This window comes from Panthera uncia, chromosome B4 (assembly GCF_023721935.1).
Source record: "Panthera uncia isolate 11264 chromosome B4, Puncia_PCG_1.0, whole genome shotgun sequence".
NCBI classification, from domain to species: domain Eukaryota; kingdom Metazoa; phylum Chordata; class Mammalia; order Carnivora; family Felidae; genus Panthera; species Panthera uncia.
Window position 1 is genome coordinate 6,451,365 of NC_064809.1, and position 19,190 is coordinate 6,470,554.

General features: G+C 46.2%; 1 protein-coding gene across 5 annotated transcripts in view; it reads right to left on the reverse strand.

Annotated features, from left to right (window-relative positions):
* The window catches only part of SFMBT2 (Scm like with four mbt domains 2), a 227,747-nt gene that overhangs the window by 120,093 nt on the left and 88,464 nt on the right, over window positions 1-19,190 (reverse strand). For 4 of the 5 annotated variants that reach the window (XM_049626785.1, XM_049626784.1, XM_049626783.1 and 1 more), the window contains one exon: window positions 1,029-1,117. In XM_049626785.1, the coding sequence (XP_049482742.1) occupies window positions 1,029-1,117 (89 nt within the window). Of the gene's footprint in view, window positions 1-1,028; window positions 1,118-19,190 lie in introns of those variants that run through there. The other variant, XM_049626787.1, reaches the window with a different exon arrangement.

A 19,190-nucleotide genomic window follows, 5' to 3' on the forward strand; every position in this document is an offset into this window, starting at 1 on the left:
CAGCGTAAGTTAGGACGTGAAAAGGGTGTTTGTTCAGTCAGCCGTGAGGGCAAATACATTAAAAAAAAAAAAAAAAGAATGAACAGAGAAAGACAATTTGTCCTTCTGAAAGGGTGAAGAACCATCATTTTGATTTGTTAACCAAACAATTGAATTAAGAGCCATTAAGATAAGCAAACACATTAGGCAAAATCTTCACAAAACAACACTGAATAACTATATATCACACAGCAGTGCTCCAAAAGTCAATGTCATTGATGAGAAGAGGGAAATTTACGGTTAACGTTAAGAGAATAATGAGTGTCAAAATCCACACCGTATTCCTTGTTATTTACTATGTGTTTCCCCGTTTGGGGCGGGGGGGGGGGGGCATTTTTCAAACAGATTTGGTAACTCAGTAATTATTTTTGACAGTGCACTGTTCCTCCTATTATATATGGTAAATATTTATCACGAAATTATTGTTAAATGAACCATCAAGGTTGCAGATTAAACTATTTTTTTCCTCAGTACCTTAAAAATACCTTAACCGCACTGAAATATTAGCCAATCCTCCCCTTGTTTTCATAAGGGGAAGCTAATTCAATTATTATGTAACACCTGTGTGTTATCATCATGAGGGTATACATCCAAGAACGGAGTAGTCAATGGAACCACTTATCGGTATACCCCAAGACTACACCAGAGCATGTATATTTAGTGGTCACCTCCATGAGATCAGTTATTCCACGGGACTTTATATTCACTAATATAGGATGGAGACTTAAATGTACAGGAGAGGGGAAAGATATCCTAACGTTATTATTGAAAGACGTGGGGCAAATTTTCCACTTATTGACTGGAACACAGGTGAAGTGTCTTGAGTGCCGTAAGATTAACCAAAGCAACTCATGAAACAAACAGGAAGTGAGGCCATTGGGGTGGAGACATCCGCACATACACATGCACCTGCCGAAGGATATATGCAAAGGCGCTCATGTAACTGTCATGCTTCAGACACAGAACAGCTGAATAGCAACAATACATACACCTTCCAGGAGGCTGGCGGGGGCCGTCCGGGAACCAGTCAAATCACGAATGAGGAATTCTGTCCAGTCTGTGTACTTCTCTTTGATTGCTGGCAAGACAAAAGAAGAAAAAAAAAACAACAACACTTCAACACAGCAGGGGAGTGTCCGAGAAGTGTCACATCACAGCACTTCCCAGGACACGCGTGTGGTTTTCGATACTTTTCTTAATTTTAAGCACCAGGCTTCAGTTCTAAAATGAAGACAAGAAATCTGTCATCAGCGGGTGACTTCATGCCTCCAGTGGGCCTCGATTTTGCTGGGTAACCAGGGGGCTGAAGAATACGGGGCCCTGTTGTCTTAGCATCTATTCAGAAACTTCCGTGGGCAAAAAGAAGATACTGTCAAGCACAAAATTGGGGAGGTTCCAAGAAGAAAGGGATCCGTGAGGGGCAGAAGACTCAGGTGGAAAAACAGCCACAGGCTCTGAAGGACAGGAAAGGTTTTACAGGTGGAGAAGAGGAAGAAGGGATTTTTGGACTGAGAGAAGCAGCTGAGGGGAGGCACAGGGAGGGAGACGTGGAGGAGGAGGCAGCGTCCAGTCCGGGGGTGGAACGGTGACACACGCCACGCGGCCGCCCAGAAAGCCAGCATGAACACTGAATAAATGGGAAGCCGCTGTATAAACTGAATCTGCAAACAGCATAAAGGCTCGGATGGAAACAGAAGAGGCTAATGGCAGAGAAACCCAAGCGGAAGCTAGTGCAGGTCTCTAAGTACCAAAGTGACGGCGCCCCAAGCAGCGGGGACTACACCCAGGACAAGGAAGGACTTGGCCGAGACATCTCTGAACAAAGGAATAGCAGACGCGGAAGTCAACAGTCAACAAGCGCTTAGAACCCAAGGCTTGAGGAACACGGCACTCCTGGCCTAGCTCCCAAACCGCAGATGTCCAAAGGCTTCGCCAGGTTACGTCCACACCCAGGAGAGGCCCCGGACCTTCCCCGGGGCATCACAGGATTCACAACGCCAGGAACAGAGGGCAGCGAGCCTCAGATCCCCATCCGGCCACTCTGTGGATCCCACGGAGAGCCGGCCGGCCCCGGAGCCCGGCCGACGATACACTCGCTACTTAGCTTTCGTGAGTTGCTTGTGCTCTGCAAAGGCATGAGACAACCATTTCTTGCTCAAGGGACGCATGGGTGGCTCAGTGGGTTGAGCGTCCGCCTTCGGCTCAGGTCATGATCTCCGCGGTCTGTGAGTTCGAGCCCCACGTCGGGCTCTGTGCTGACAGCTCGGAGCCTGGAGCCTGCTTCGGATTCTGTGTCTCCCTCTCTCTCTATCTGCCCCTCCCCAGCTCATGCTCTGTCTCTCAAAAATAAATAAACATTAAAAAAAAAGTTTAACAGTTTCTTGCTCAAACTGAAAGGAACAGAGTCATAACAGAAGGCAACTAGGACATAAAGGTATGGAGGGAAAAGGTTACGTCATGGCCTGAGGGGGACTCTGGACTCCGTGGCTGGCTCTGCCATCACTGGCTGTAACTTTGAGTAAGTTACCCAATGTATCTCATGGTCTTTCCTCGTCAGTATAACGGTGCTAACGACATTTCTGCTCAGGGGATGCTATAAGGAGTAATGGAGAAACATATGTCAATAAAACATAACTTTACCAGGCACGTACCAGGCAATTAATAAATCATAGCTATTGTTTCGTTGTTAAGTATATACGAAATTATTAAACACGCTCACCAAATATTTATTGTTTATCCCCACAAATTTCAGATCAAAACCATGAGCATGCTTTGCATGGCTACCAACAGGAGGGGAAAATGGCAGCACCTGCCACTTCAGTCTCTAACCTGCATCTCGGCCAGGATCCCCCACCTGCACCTGTTCATGATGGTGAGACCAAGAGAACAATCAAAGTGGAAGAATCCAGGCAAAATAAAATGGATCCAGACAAGGCTGAAAAGTCCAGCTTTAAGCCATACAGTGTCCTAACCATGGCCCTGATTAAACAAACAACAACTCACCCATTCATCAACTTTCGCCACTAGATTTTTATCTCTAATAAAACACCATCTTCCTTATTTTATACATACACACTCATAAGGAAATGCATCCATTTGGGGCAAAACCTGTACTGTGTTCTTCTCCATCATTGGAAAGTGCAGCAATCGGGGCGGGGCGCCTGGGTGGCTCAGTCAGTTAAGCATCCGACTTCAGCTCAGGTCACGATCTCACAGTTCGTGGGTTTGAGCCCCACGTTGGGCTCTGTGCTGACAGCTTAGAGCCTGGAGCCTGCTTCACATTCTGTGTCTCCCTCTCTTTCTCTCTCCACCCCTCCCCTGCTCACACGCTGTCTCTCTTTCCCTCAAAAATAAATAAATGTTAACAAAAAAAAGGGCAACAATCATTTTTCAATGCTATACCCATTTCTAACTTAGCCCCTTGCTATATACAAAATGGGTTGTGTCCCCCCAAATTCATATTGAATCCCAACACCCAAGATGACTGTGTTAGAAGGTAGGACCCTCAGGAGGTAACTGGGTTTAGAATAGGATTAGTGCCCTTATAAATGAGAACCCAAGAGTTTCCTGGCCCCTCCCACCACGTGAAATCACTACAAAAGGCACCAACTATGAACCAAGAAGTAGAATCTGTTGCCCGCTTATCTGGATCTTCCAGCATCCAGAACTGTGAGAAATACATTTCTGTTGTCTATAAGCCACCCACTGGGTGGTATTTTTGTTACAGCAGCCTGCATGGATGGAGACAGCCCTCCTACACGTCTGCAGTTACCGACAAGACCAGCGAGCAGTGGCGTACGAGACAAACGGATTAAAAATTGTATTCACCTTATGCTTTACAAAGCCCTTTAACTTACTCTGTATCTTTCGATCATCATAACAAGGCTCTGAGGAGGATGTTCTTAAACTTTTTCCCAAGTTCACAGAAAAAACAAACGTCAGAGTCAACCTCAAACTCAAGCACACAGATGCCAATCTTACTAGGAATCTTTCCGTGAGACTCTGTGATGCTCAAAGCTTGTGCACAGGGATAGGTCAGTACTCTAAATTGCAGGCATGATAAGAGATAATATGCAAACGACTGTCTAAACAAAAGTTTCGAGATCAGGACAATATACAAACGCACGCGGTCAAGATGTATTTCGTATTTCCTTACAAAAGAAGGACAAGCAGTGTAGTTGAGTGAAAAATGGTCCTGTACTTGACAGAATTTATGTCCGTATCCACTACGAGAAGAAAGTGCAGTTTTTCATGTAAGGGTTGATTCTGACTTCCACACAATCAAAGTTAACATTTCAGTTAAAATGTTTTAAATATGCCATCACTCTATGAAGACATCATAAGAGGCTGAAATTTAAGGGGGCTGAGTCACCACAAGAGAACACTAGGGACGGCTCTGAAATTTACACCTTGTGAACCGTCTACTCCAGAAGCCCTACGACTAGCCATTAATGTTTCTACACGAGGCTCCGAAGCAATCTTTTATGCGCCACGGAACATCCGGACAAATTACTCTCCGTGAAAAATGTATCTTAGCTGTAAAGATACGCCGACAATTTTTTATTAAAAAGCAGTAAAGAAACAGTTCTCAGGAATATCGTTACTTTTCGAAGAAAACCTGTTTCGGTCAACACTTAGTTCTCCAAATTCTAAATGCTCCAATGGAAAATCTATTCCAGAAAATACTGCCATATATAAAAACACTATGCATACCCGGCTACAATTCTCAGTCAATAGATTTATTTTAAGTAATCTTCAAGTCCGTTAAATTCTAGTACAATAAAAACGGCCCAGAAATTCGTTAGAATTCATTGCAATAGAAATTGATCTGTATTTTCCTATGTGTCCATGTAAGTTTCTAATTAGAAATTTTAAGACTGTAAAAGACTTGCATATTTTCATTTCCTACAGAACATCTCTCTGCGAAGACTCAAAATCAACTAGCATGGACGTAAGAACAATCTTTCTCAAACGGAATAACGAATTTCTGGCCCCGTGGTCATTACCTTTTCCTTCAGATGCCCTACACCTTAAAGTTCACAAAACCTACAACCTGCCCCACACCCAATGACATCAAATGCGGACTCTACGGAGAGAAAGAAATGATTAATAAAGTAGGTGGATCAAAGTCTGTCCACAACACTGGAATCATTTCCCCACGTTTTTTAACTTACACAGAGACACTCCTAAAAGTTCATAAGAAGACGCTTTATTCATTAGAAGACTAAAATCAGGATCTTTTGACAACCTTCTCATGAACGTGTATTCAAGATTCTATTCAGTTTTAATATTATATAAACTTAGTATATATAAAATATATATACGTATACGTATATACGTGTGCGTATACACACACACACATATATTACCCAACGCTGCTTTTTTAAAAATCCAAGTTACACCTCATGTTAACACCTCGCTTTGGGGAGGAACCCACATCTCACTGAAGGAAACAACCATGAACATGAGTTTCAGAAAAAGAAAACACGTGCGCACACGCGCACGGACATCTTTTGTGAAGACATTTAGAGACCGCCCCAGATCCCAAAACGGCAAGTTCCAAATAGGGACATCTGGCCAGCTCAGTCGGTAGACCATATGACTCTTGATCTCTGGGTCGTGAGTTCAAGCCCCACATTGGGTGTAGAGACTACGTTAAAAAAAAAAAAAAAAGGTTCCAAATAAAAGGCAGAATGATTACCATCATTTTTTTTCCCCAGGATTTGGGAAAACACCACACGTGTTGGACTCCCAGGCCCATCAAGCACATGTAAACAGAGAGAATTCAATGATCCATGACTCCTCGAGGAAGGTGCCTGTTGTGGACACTGGCTTGTGGGTACAAGCTGCCCATTCAGGCAGATGCTGCGCACTGAGACCCAGGCGGAAGTCAGATGGACACGCCTCACCTTTTCGTCCGTGTAACCAGCTTCAACACACAGGTCCACGGAGAAGGCAGACCGGCTACTGTCCTACCTTTCCGCTCCCCGGAAAGATGAAAATAACTACCAAGGAGCAGCAGGGCCGCATTCACTCAAATATCCTCCTTTGTCTTAGGGTTTAAACACACACAGGCTTCTTTTGTTCTTTCTGGCAATTTTCTCAGTTCGCTTTTAACCAAAGCTTCTTTGGATTTCTTTCGTCGGCCATACTTATAATTTGCAATGGCTCTGTCCTGCTCTTTGACCGTTCCCTTCTTGCAGAGCTTTTCTTGGTTTTTGCCCTTTTCAAACCCTCTCGATACAGTAATGAGAGGATTTTCTCCTCCTGTATACCCTGCAACCTCTGATGCGGGGGTGTTCTGTTGTTTCCTTTTCTCCCTCCTTCTCTCCATCAGAGGTTCTCCTGGAGTGCCTGCTGGCCCCTGGTCACGCATCACCCTTACACCGTAGACCACACAAAACCCTGCAGGTGAGATTTTGTCCCGGAGCAGGGGCTTCTGACTCCGAGTGGGTGTTGCATATCTCCCGTCGTTGAAGCAAACCCCCAAACTAGCCTCTCTGGTTCCCCCCAGACACTTCTGTCCGTTTCTCCAGAGATGAGCCTAGGGGACAGACACGGATTCTGGTCCTCGGTTGTCCCACCAGGGTGGGGACGTAGAGCCTGGGAAGTGTTCTGACTGCAGACACCCCATTACACCTGGTGAGTCCCAGCCCCACCCAGCACCGCAGGGACTCCGAGGGCCCCCTGCCAAGGATGTCCAGGGTGGTGGCAGCCCCCACCGAGTTTTGGCCGTCACCAAGCCTTCATCACCTTTCGAGCTGCTAGGAACATTCTGAAATTTCTTTTCTGCACCGGTCTCTCTTCCAATCCTTTCTGTTGTGGGTTTATGCATTTTTTATTCCTTTACTATCATTTTAATGGGGTCTCTGGAGGAAGAAGAGAGAAATAAGGGTGTTCAATCCACAGAAACTCCAGGCTCACAACAGAACTGGGGCTTCACAATAAGATGTCAGGCGCCGCCTTGGACTTATCAGGAAACTGTTCTTTAATGTTGACTTCACTAAGGCCAGGAGGCAACAGCGGATCTTGAATTATGAATGGAAGCGCCTCTACTTACTATTAAGAGTAAAAGACTATAAAGTTCTTTCCCTTGGAGGTTTTTAAAGGGAAGAATCCACATTAATTTTGCATGAAGGGTTAAATTAAATTGTTCCCACAACCAGAAGAATAGATTAAAATGACTCCACAGGTCAGCAGGATTGATCGGCTCCTACCGTGTTCAACGGACCACATTACATACACCTGGGCTTCGAACATGCGGATAAAAGTATTCCTGTCTTCAGAAATAAACACGACGTAGATGAAGACATAACTCGTGAAAAATATCAAAACGTTATCTTTACACACACACACACACACACACACACACACATTCTTTGGTACTCGCCATCTATGGGTAGGAGGAAAAGTTTCAATTCAACCTTCCAGGGCTCTTTCAGTTGTATAAATATAGTTGAACAATTACAAAATGGAATATCCTTATTTTGCTCTGAAGATCAGGATTTCACAAAGACATAATCTAAGAGCTGTTGGAAGAAACCAACAAGAGAGTCATGACTGTAGGTCGAAGTAGAAACCACGAGTGGTACAAGGCTCAGAATATTCTACATAATTAAAACATGGAACATTTAGGCCATGAAAATCATTAAAGCCTTGGTCAGTACTGGGGCGCCTGGATGACTCAGCCAGGTAAGCGTCTGACTTGGGCTCAGGTCATGACCTCACGATTCGTGGTTCGAGCCCCGCATCGGGCTCCGTGCTGACAGCTTCGAGCCTGGAGCCTGCTTCGGGTTCTGTGTCTCCCTCTCTCTCTCTCTGTCCTTCCCCAGCTCGCACTCTCTCTCTCAAAAATAAACATTAAAAAAATATTAAAAAAAAAAAACTTGGCCAGTATTTATGCAGACTCTTAACAAAAAAGGTCTTTGCTACTTAACATTCTACACGTTGCTCAGAATTTTCCTCAATATTGGGAATGAGAGCAGGAGAGCTCCTCTGTGTTGAAATTAGCTTATTATGGGGTCATATGTGACTTCATGGGAGCTACTCCACTGGGCAGCTGTAAGCATTTAATGAGAAAAAGCTTCCTTGCAGTTACGACTCTGGTGGCACAGTATCAGCCCTGGGGAAAAGGCAAGTATTCTTTGATAATGCTGTCCATCATTCCCTCTTTAATGCATTAAAATGTTTACATAACATACTATGTTTTCCTCTAGAAAAACGTATATGAAACATCTCAAAATGGTGGGGTTTTTGTTTTGTTTTGTTTTGTTTTTTGAGCTAGACCGGGGGTGCAAATGGGGGAGGGGCAGAGGGAGAGAGGAGAGAGAGAGAGAGAGAGAGAGAGAGAGAGAGAGAGAATATCCCATGTGTGGGGCCCAATCCCACAACCCTGGGATCATGACCTGAGCCAAAATCAAGAGTCGATGCTCCACTGACTGAGCCACACAGGCGCCCCTTCAAATGATGTTTTAATTACACATGAACAGATTTCTGGCAATCCAAATTTAACTTTTAATAAACCTGCACATCAGATCATGGATATAAAATGACAACCATGGGGAAAAAAAAAAAAAGACACATGGTTGCTATTTTATTAATTTCAAACATTATCATTAGAATAAAATCTTTCTTCCAGAGCGTGATGATACTTTTTAGCCTTCTCATCCCTTAATTGCCTCTCCCCACGTTGGATATTAACGCTAATTCATGCTAACGATCGCATCTTCCAACACTGACAAAGTGGTACTGGAGAAGAGAATCAAAATCTGCCTTATGGAAAGTAATTCCTAATGTAAACCGTGACGGGAATCCGGTTCACTTTTAGCTTCTGCTCCTGCTTCCTCACATTATTATAAAACCGATCACCTGCTCCCTAGCGGTAACATGCAATCTCTCTAGTTACACTCTGCAGTCACAGCCTTAACACAATAGGATACGTCATGCGCGAAGACAGGCACTGGCTCAAGTTTGAGAACAAGACCAACAGTGAACAGGTTACACGATGCTTCCGTCATGAATGCGGACGCACAGCTACTTAATTTTTAGTGGACGCCACCGAGAGGGCGACCGATCCCGTGGTCTGCGTGTCGTCCACACCCAAACCAAACCTCTGCTCTCCGTGGCACGCACGAAGGCACATACACGCAAGAAGTCGAGCACGCGTGAGATAATCCTAACACCCAGAATTCCAGCCAGATCTCTTCCCGTCGACACTACAATCCGGCTTAAGCAACAGCTTTGCAACCTCACTTGCCTTGTAGTGACGTTACTCCTAGGATTCACGCCGGTCACAGCTCCCTGGAAAATGAATGCATTCTGATCAGCTCTTACGGTATTTTATTCCCCTGTTTCAATGAGGCGAGAACTTCAGGACGTCTCGATGTGCAGCAATGCACTGTTGAGGGGGTGGGGGGAACTGCACAATACTCGAGGACAGGCCGTGCCATCCAGGGCGGGGGCAGCAAGGAGCGCCTCGAACCGGCGACACGCAGAGGGAAGGGACGCCTGTCCGAAGGGGCCACCGCCACCGTCACGTTTGTTCCCCCTACTTAACAACCACCCACTTCCAATCCTGTCACCCACGTCGTTCACCTACCCCACCGTCCCCATCCCTGCCTCCCTCTGACTCCCCGTCTGTGCCCCTCCGAAACCAAAGCAGGAAGACTCAGCTCTGCAGCATAAAGAAAACCACTGAGCTCAGCAGCCACCTACAAGTTCTCGAATGACCCATCCCACAAAAACCGCCCTTGAACTCTAACCAGTCAATACCCTAATTCCTCTGCTCCCCTCCAAAACCAAACCTCAGCAAAGACCTGACTCTTCATTCACCATTCCATCCATTCAATTTCCGCCCCCACGACGACCAAGCCGCCCATTGGACCGCACGGCTGACAACGTCCTCTGTTAAACAAAGTCCTCTCTGGGCTTCTAAGTCATCACTTGGATTTTGTTTTTCTTGCTTCCTTCTCCAGCCACGCCTTCTCAGTCCCCTTTCACTTCCAACGATTCAGGATTACTCAGAATCTGGTCCTGGGCTGGCTCACTTTTCTTCTCACTCGGTGGTCCTTCCGTGGACAATTTTTATCCACCCACGTGACTTCAATCACAGCCGTGCCCCAAACCGCCAAATTTATCTCCACAAACCACACCTCTTTTCTTCTTATTAGAGTTTATTTTGAGAGAGAGAAAAAGCACGAGTAGGGAAGGGGCAGAGAGAGAGGGAGACGCAGAGTCCAAAGCAGGCTCCAGGCTCCGAGCTGTCAGCACAGAGACCAACATAGGGCTCGAACCCACGAACCGTGAGATCATGACCTGAACCAAAATCGAGTCGGACCCTTAACTGACTGAGTCACCCAGGCGCCCCCAGACCTCTTTTCTGAGCCTTAGAATCTCAGATTCCACTGCCTGCTTCACAGATTTCCATGGGTTTCTGGAAGGCATCTCATACCTGTCATCCATCAAATCAAGCTTTGATCTTTTAGAGAAATATATTGATTTGTAAGAGCTCTTTATTTATGTCAGATATTAATTCTTTGTTAGATACGGCAAAGCTTTTGACTTTGAATATTATGTTCAACATGAGCCTTTTAAAACAAGGCATGAGATCCTTTCATGCAGCCACTAAATCTTAGAGTAAATTTCAAACTCCCAGACCTGGCCCGATGTCCTGCCTGACTGGCTCTCTCTTCCCCTCGCTCTCCACACTGGTATCCTCTCAACTCTTCCCTTCCAGTGGCCTCATTACTGGCCTCAACACCCTCTTCCGTTGGTGCAAAAACGCCTTCCCCCTCATGTGTCCCCAGCAAACTCCTGCCCTCAACCATAACTCCCTCATGGGTCCTCCCTAACTTCCAGGATCAGCTGTCCTGCCTCCTGGAGTCCCAGAGCCTTTCCATTCACAGCCTGAACACAATGTACAATGACACGTCTGTACTCATTTGCCTAATGACAGTCCCTATCTGCCTGCCCACTCCATCGGCGCTCCACACACCCAGTAACAAATGCATACAGCAGGTGTTTCATAAAGTCCGTCACGGGAAGTAAGAGCGGACAGATCCGATGGCTTCGGAAACCGTGTCTGTTTTCCTAATCTCGTGTTGAAATACAACTTGTCGGATTCCGACGAAGAACCACCGTTTCCATGGATATTACACAGACCTTTCAATAAAATACGACTTAACGCCACAGCACGCCACAAGCGTGCACAAATGAGCTGCCGTTTCCTTCATCTGCCTGGCTTGCAACGGCTCACATGTGATATTAAGTAATCATTTTAGTTTTCAGTTGTGGCACATACAACCCAGAAAGCCAGAGATCCATCCTTTTAATTAAGCTGGCATCACAAACATCTGAGGAGGTAGGGCAGACATTCGGCATTTCTCTGCAGTTCTCCTTCTCAAGGAGCACACACTACAGCCCCATCAGGCAGCCCTGAACCTGCTCATTTCAGGCAAAGGCATCACCCAGAAGTCAAAAAAATACAAGGCAGCGCTTATCCAGGCCTCAACTGCTTCCCTGAAGTTCCCAACAACCTCCCAGCGCCACAGACAACCAAGATTTCCAAAGCAAAAGCCAGACAGATAAGAATCATTTATGACATTCTCAAGGTAGAACTCAAATTACTCCACACCGTATCTTTAAGAGCCTAGAAGGCAAAGACATTTCAAACGCAATCACCGTCCCCTGCTTAGAGACTTTTTATCCAATAAAACGTGGAATTTCTCCGATTCTAGCACATTCTCTCCAATTCTTCTCTAGCTGCCAATATCTCACTCTACAGGCATTTCTGCGATCGCTTCAAACACGTTCCTGCTTTTAAAGAATATTCCTCCAAAGAGTCACTTTTTTTTTTCTCTCCACTAAGAAAAAACTTCCTACACGTCTTTTATTAGTTCATGCTGCAGAGAAAGTGTCGGGACTGAACTGACATATCACAAAGGGCCAGGGCTCCAAGTTCAATGGAATAAGACACTTTTTTGTTAAAGACTTTTTTTCACAGGTATCTCTCTCCCACACATACTTGACTTATTTCTTTCTGCAAAGTTACTTTCTTTGCTGCAGCCAAATAGCTTCCGTTCAAAATTTTCCCAAAGCTTCCCTTAGGTGTAAGCTTTTAAAAGAAAGAAAAAAAACAAGCTTGCATAAAATTTACATTAACGTGCCCTCTGCATATATCTCATTACATGAGCCGGGGAATCTTTAGACGATTTGCACAACTGCTATCTGTAATGGTTTTATTTCACGTGTGAACGTGCCTGGGACACAAGTGCCCAGACACCTGGTCAAACATTAGCCTGGATTTTTCTGTGAGGATGATGTGGGATGAGATTTACACTGAAATCGATGGACTCTGAGTGAAACAGACTGCTCTCCCTCATGTGGGTGGGCTTCACCGAATCAGGTGAAGGTTTGAATAGCACAAAAGACTGACCTCTCCAGAGCACGAAACAATCATGATGAACCGAAAGAATTGAATAAAGAGATAGTTCATGTTCATGGATAGGAAGACTGGATACTGTCAAGATGTCAGTTCTTCTGGAGTTCCTGGGTGGCTCAGTCAGTTGAGCGTCCAACTTCAGCTCAGGGCATGATCTTGCAGTTCGTGAGTTCGAGCCCCGTGTCGGGCTGTGTGCTGACAGCTCAGAGCCTGGAACCTGCTTCAGAGTTTGTGTCTCCCTCTCTCTCTGCCCCTCCCCTGCTCAGGCTCTGTCTCTCTCTCAAAAAGTAAACACTAAATTTTTTTTTTTTTAAAAAGATGTCAGTTCTTTCAAGATTGGCTCTACAGATCCCATACGACCCATATGTTGGACTGCTAGGAACGTCTCTTAACCAAGACCCCAACAGTGAGGTCAGTTTCCTCATCCCAGACAGGCCCGTTACTACAGTTCCAATTTGACCAGTTACTATATCCCCTAAAGCAAAGATTCTTAACCTGTGCCCATACAATTGAAAACACAACTGTTCCTTTCAAAGGAATCAACGTGGCATCTTTCCCCAACCCAGCAGATAGGAGACCCTACAACTCTGATTACAAAACAGCTACAGAGAGTTCGCTGTGTACCAAACACTAAGCCAAACGCTTTTGCACGCAGCGCCTCAGTGAGTGCTCCCCAAAAATCCAATGGACGAGCTATTCTAGTCCCCGTTCAACCAGTGAGATTCAAAGAGATGAGGCAGGCCTATGATCGGTCACAAATATACCAAAGAATGCATTTCCAACAGACAGATGTCTCTTAATTTACATGCTATGTATAAAACGTCAATCTCAGAATAACCCCTCCAAACATACGTATTGCGTAATCATGAGAATAAAACAGATGCGCAACACAAATTATTTCAGGAATCTAGGACATAAAGACAATTACTCGACAAAATTTTAGATTCTGGGTCAGATTCCTCAAAACTCCTTCTGTGGGTCCACTTTAAAAGATTCATAAGGCCGGGTGAGTCAATTTTAAATGATTTAAAACAGAAGTTCCTGGGGCACCTAGGTGGCTCAATCGGCTAAGCGTCTGACTTCGGCTCAGGTCATGATCTCGTGGTCCGTGAGTTCGAGCCCCACATCGGGCTCTGTGCTGACAGCTCGGAGCCTGGAGCCTGCTTTGGATTCTGTGTCTCTGTCTCTCTCTAGGAGTTAGTATTTTTTCATTAGTATTTTTCAATAGTATTTTTCTGAATACTAATGAAACTCAAACTCTCCTCTACCGACAAGTCCTAGGAAAACACTGAGATACTCTGAATTATCCCAAAGCAGAACGTCTTGCAAAAGAGACCTTGGAAAACATGCATTTAAACAACAGGACTGGGGCACCCGGGTGGCTCAGTCCATTTAGCGTCCAGCCCTTGATTTCAGCTCAGGTCATGATCTCACAGTTCGTCAGTTCAAGCCCCACATCGGGTTCTGAGCCGACAGGACAGAGCCTGCTTGGGACTCTCTCTCTCCCCCTCTCTTCCACTAGCACTCTGTCTCTCTCTGTCTCAAAAATAAATAAGTATTTAAAAAAAAGATACTTAAAGAAAGCTAAAACTAAGACAGAAGTTCCTGTTTACCCCAACCACCACACCTCATGAAATGTTATTTCCGTTAGAATGAAATATTTAAAAAGAGTAATACTTCGTGAAAACACCTCACTGAAGATTACTTTCTTAATGTACAGATCTGATTAACATGCTAATTACAATAATTAAAGGCATCTTTAATTACCCCTCACTGACAGTGTGTCAGCGCTGAATGTGAACCGTAACACGAGAAAAGCAACGCAACAATTCTATCTGTAAGCATCTGGCTTGAGATCTGACATACTTACGATACGCAACGAAATCCCTCTCGCTACAGCAAAGGTGAAGAAGATTCAGAGTATGCTCTTCGAGAGAAGAGGCATGATTCATACCTAATCAGTTAGGTCCAAACGTAAGCGCCAATAGCTTGCAGGCATTCTGTCAGCTGACCCAGCAGTCATGCCTCACTGTAAAACATGGCCCCAGTTGTGGGTCAATTCTTTCAATCTGCCATTTTTCTGAATACTAATGAAACTCAAACTCTCCTCTACCGACAAATCCTATGAAAACATTTGAGATACTCTGAATTATCCCAAAACAGAACGTCTTGGCAAAACGGAGACCGTAGAAAACATGCCCTTAACAACAGGATTGGGGCGCCCGGGCGGCTCAGTCGGTTCAGCGTCCAACCCTTGATCTCAGCTCAGGTCATGATCTCACAGTTGGTGAGTTCAAGCCCCGTAATCAGGCTCTTGGCCAAGAGGGCAGAGCCTGCTTGGGATTCTCTCTCTCCCTCTCTCTCTCTACCCCTCCCCGGCTCTCAGTCGTGCTCTCTCTCTCAAAATAAATAAGCTTTAAAAAATAGGATTTATTATCCAGTTACCGTAGAATTAAATGCTTTCCATTACTACATTACATGAGAACGTTTTTACCGAAGGTACATTTCTTAAGCACGCTAGTGAAAAAATATTAGTGACATAGTTTCTTTTTTTTTTTTTCTCAAAAAATCAAAACACATTTTGTATGTCTACATTGCAATAGCCATTAGCAATCCAAAATTATGGGATGGAATACTGTCTACATTACAGGTCTGCAAGCTGGAGAACAGTCCCAACATAACCTCACTCTTTTACGTGTTTCTTCTCTTAGGAAATTTGTGCTCCCACAACTCCATACAGCAAAATTCGCAGATCGATTTCTCACCTGGCGAAACCAAGGGCAGAGGTCACAACAGGTGCCAGGGTCCAGCTATCGGGAAGCAACCTAGCCGAGCACCATGAACCAGGTGGGGCCAGCCCCGCAGAGCACAGCACAGAATGGGAAAGACTGAGTAGGCAGAAGGGTAAGCTCACCAAGGACTTCCGGATTGCCAGAGGCAGCGGTCGGTTCTCAGTCTTACGCTTACTTGACATTGTGGACAGCGTCCCAAATGTCTCATCACTCCCTCCTCCTTACAAAACATTCCTCTGTTAGTGGAGTACATGTTTGTGTGCCTCCCCAAACTTCTTAGGTTGAAGTCCCAACCCCCAAGGTGACAGGATCTGACACCCTTTGGGAGGCGATGAGGTCACAAAGGGACAGCCCTTATGAATGAGATTAGTGCCCTTACGGAGGAGGCCCCGAGGGCTCCCCCACCCGTCTACCCAGCGAGGAGGCCACGAGGGGAAGCTGGCAGTCTGCGGCCCGCAAGATGGCCCTCCCCAGAACCACCCACACCGGCCCCCTCGTCTCAGAAGTCCAGCCCCCAGAACTGGGAGGAAGCAAGCCCCGTCGCCTCTAAGCCAGTCTGCGGTGCTTTGCTGCAGCCGCCCCAACTGACCAGGACACCTGGCTTCTGGGCCATCAAGCCCTCTCGGTGCACCTCGCTGGGCATCACGCCTCAGTCTCCCCTGCCGCCTCCCCTCATCGGCCAACCTCAAAACACTGGCGTGTCCCAGAGCACAGTCCTAGGACGTCCCCTCTCCCTCCACCCGCCCCCCGACTGCTCTCATCCGGTCTCACGGCTTCCAACACCATGCGCCGACAGCACCCGGCTCCCGCACCCAACAGCACCGCCCTCTGCGCCCTAGACCCACACGGACACCTTCCTCCGTGACATCTCCACCGGCACCTCGCCTCGACACGGCCAAGCACAAGCGGCTGGTTCCCACCCCCGGCACGCTCTCCCCACACGACGTCCGGACCCCGCGACGAGCGAGCTTCCCCAGGTGCTCAGACCAAAGGCCCTGGGGCCAGCCCTGGCTCTAATGCTCTCTCTCCCGCCTTCCCACCACATCCCCCAGCCCCCAGACGCAAGCACCCTGACACGAGCCACCAGCATTTCTCACCTGGATTATTCCCGCTGCCTCCCCAGAGCAGCCAGAATGATCCGCCTAGGACACAGGCCGTGACCGAGCTCCCGGCTGTTCAAAACCCGCTGATGGGAGAAAGGCCGGTCTTTACCACGGCCCACTGGGCCCTGCCGGCCCCGGCTCCGATCCTCCCCTGATGCTCTCCCCAGCGCGCACCCCCGCCCAGCTCCGCTGGCCTCCCGGGTGCTCCTCTTACACATCAAGGATGCTCCCGCCTCAGGACGCTCACGCTTACTGTTCCCTCTGCCCACAACACTCTTCCCCCAGATACGTCCCAGGCTTGGTCCCGCACTTCACGCAGCCCTCTGCTCAGATGTCATTCTATTCGGGAGAACTGAATAAATATGTTATAGTTCATCGCTTCCGAACAGGGAGCCTGGGTGGTCAGTCAAACATCCGACCGCGGCTCAGGTCTTGATCTCACGGTTCATGAGTTCTAGCCCCACGTCGGGCTCTGCTCAGAGAGCACGGAGCCTGCTTGGGATTCTCTCCCTTTCCCTCTCTCTCTCTCTCTCTCTCCCTCAAAATAAATAAATACATTTAAAAAAAGATAACTGTTACTAGTAAAGCTTCATTTTTAGGATCACCATTTGATCTCACATAACTGAAAGCAGAGAATTCAGGCAGTTTGTCCAAGCTCCCTCAAAGGTAACTCAGGGCGCGTGGGGGGGCTCAGTTGGCTAAGCGTCTGATTCTTGATGGCAACTCAGGTCATGATCTCATATTCGTGAGATCGAGCCACACAGAGCCTGCTTGCGATTCTCCCTCCCTCTCTGCCCCTCCCCCACTCTCGTTTATTTACTAAATAGATAAACTTAAAAAAAAAAGTTGGCGTCTCCGTCACGCCTCCCTCCTTCAAGGGTCCTCACCCCTGCTTCTTTCCGAGGCCGCCCACTGACAGGGGAATCTATCTCAACAGCCCTACACTACCAAAGAGGCAAAAACACAGTGGTTCCAAATTGCTTTCAGAATCTGGTCCAGGGCGGAGTTTTCAAGAACCAATCTGGTATAGTTATGTGGACTAGAACTTCCACTGAGCACAGGGACTCGGGGGACGGAATACGGGTCGGGGAGCAGGGGAGAGTCTGGTCCCAGAGAGACAGCTCCAACTGAGACAAGAGAGGGTCTACCCCCAAAATAAGGACTCCAGACACCCTCCCTCTTCTACTCATGCGGGAGAAACACTTCAGCAATGAGCTCAGTTTGTATCAGTCTTGACTCACTAGGCATGCCGTGGGAACTGATTACTATTCATTAGCTTAACCACAGCTAGTAAGAGCTCACAGCTCCAAAGCGGGCAGTGACGTGGAACCCTGACCCTTGGTGTCACCCGGGTGAAGTTCCCGCACATGACAAACAGGAGTTGCAATGACTATTCCAAAAACAGAGATACCCAGGCAATTAGCTGGCTCGATTTTTGTCGCTATGACCAAAAAAAAGTCTAATGAAAGTGATTAATTGCAAGGAACATTCCATAATGCTAGAATCGTGAATCAAAACCATAAATCAGCTCGTAATTAAAAGGAAACTGTCCGGAAAGAACCAAAATTATGGCACGGCTCTCCCTCCCCAGTGAAGAAAGAGCTGAGCAGTTTCGGTACCTGAAACAATAGCCGTGCTGGTCTGCAGGCAATAGCCGCCCTAAAAGTAGGAATATTTTAGCATCTATTTCTCCCCTCTCTCTGGCAAGACCTTCAGTAACTGAACAGGAAATTTCAAATAAGCCCCTAAGGTTTTGTCTTCTGTGATTTTTAAAACAAACCAACTACCCAAAAATGCTATGATAGCATATTGCAAAATATTTCAATTTTGCATAAGGATCAGAATAGGTTAAAAAAAAAAATGCTGCTTCTGTAACTGTCGTTAATTCATTCTGAGAGCTCACTATAAACTCTGCCCTCTTTATTACACAAACAGAATTCGTTTGGATCACTGCATGTGGCAGTTTTTGAAAAAATCAGCTGTAAACAGAGCCTGGACAGGTTCCCCAAATTTTCTTCTATCAATTATGCGAGATCAAATTATGTTTGTAAAAATGGAGTTTTACCAGTAACAATTATTTTTAAGCAATGAAATATAACAGATATTAACCTACAGTTTTCTTCCTGTTATCACGGAGACTGTATTAGATGAGATTTATAGCTGTTTAACAACACAAAAACTATCACATCAGCCTTGGAAGCAGTAATTCTTCAACATATGTGGGGCAAACAATTTATGCCAGATGAGTAGAGAGGAATAAATTTCCTGCTCATTTTGCAACCATTATTCCTTCCACGGGGAGAAGATCGGATAATTTGAGATTTGAAAAGAAGGGAGTAGGTAATGCAACAGGACCTTATTTAAACATTTACTCTCACGACAGCCTGAAATTGACTTGTCAAAAACTCAAAAGCTCTTGCTGATTTTTTGTCACTTTACCCAGTATTTCAATAGCCCTGACACAGTGAACCGCTCAGATTTAAAACCAGCCCCAAATGGCATTCGTCTGGAAATGTGTGTGCCTCTTTGAGTAACCTTTCCTAGTTACAACTCTTCCAGTTTTAGACTATTTCTTCACGGATACAAAGAGAAATGGAATCTTTTCACTGCCATCATCTCAGGGTGATTTTTACGAGTGGTGATATAAGCACAGGCCCGGGGAAGAGCTGGACAGGAACCCGTCTCGTCTGGCCACAGGAGGAGTAAGACGGCACGGGAATGCAGAAAGTCAGTACCGTTCCATTCTTCCCTCATCGCTGTTCCTTCTGCCCGTTCGTGACGATCCTGCCTGGACCGACAGAAAGTGCCAGGATATCA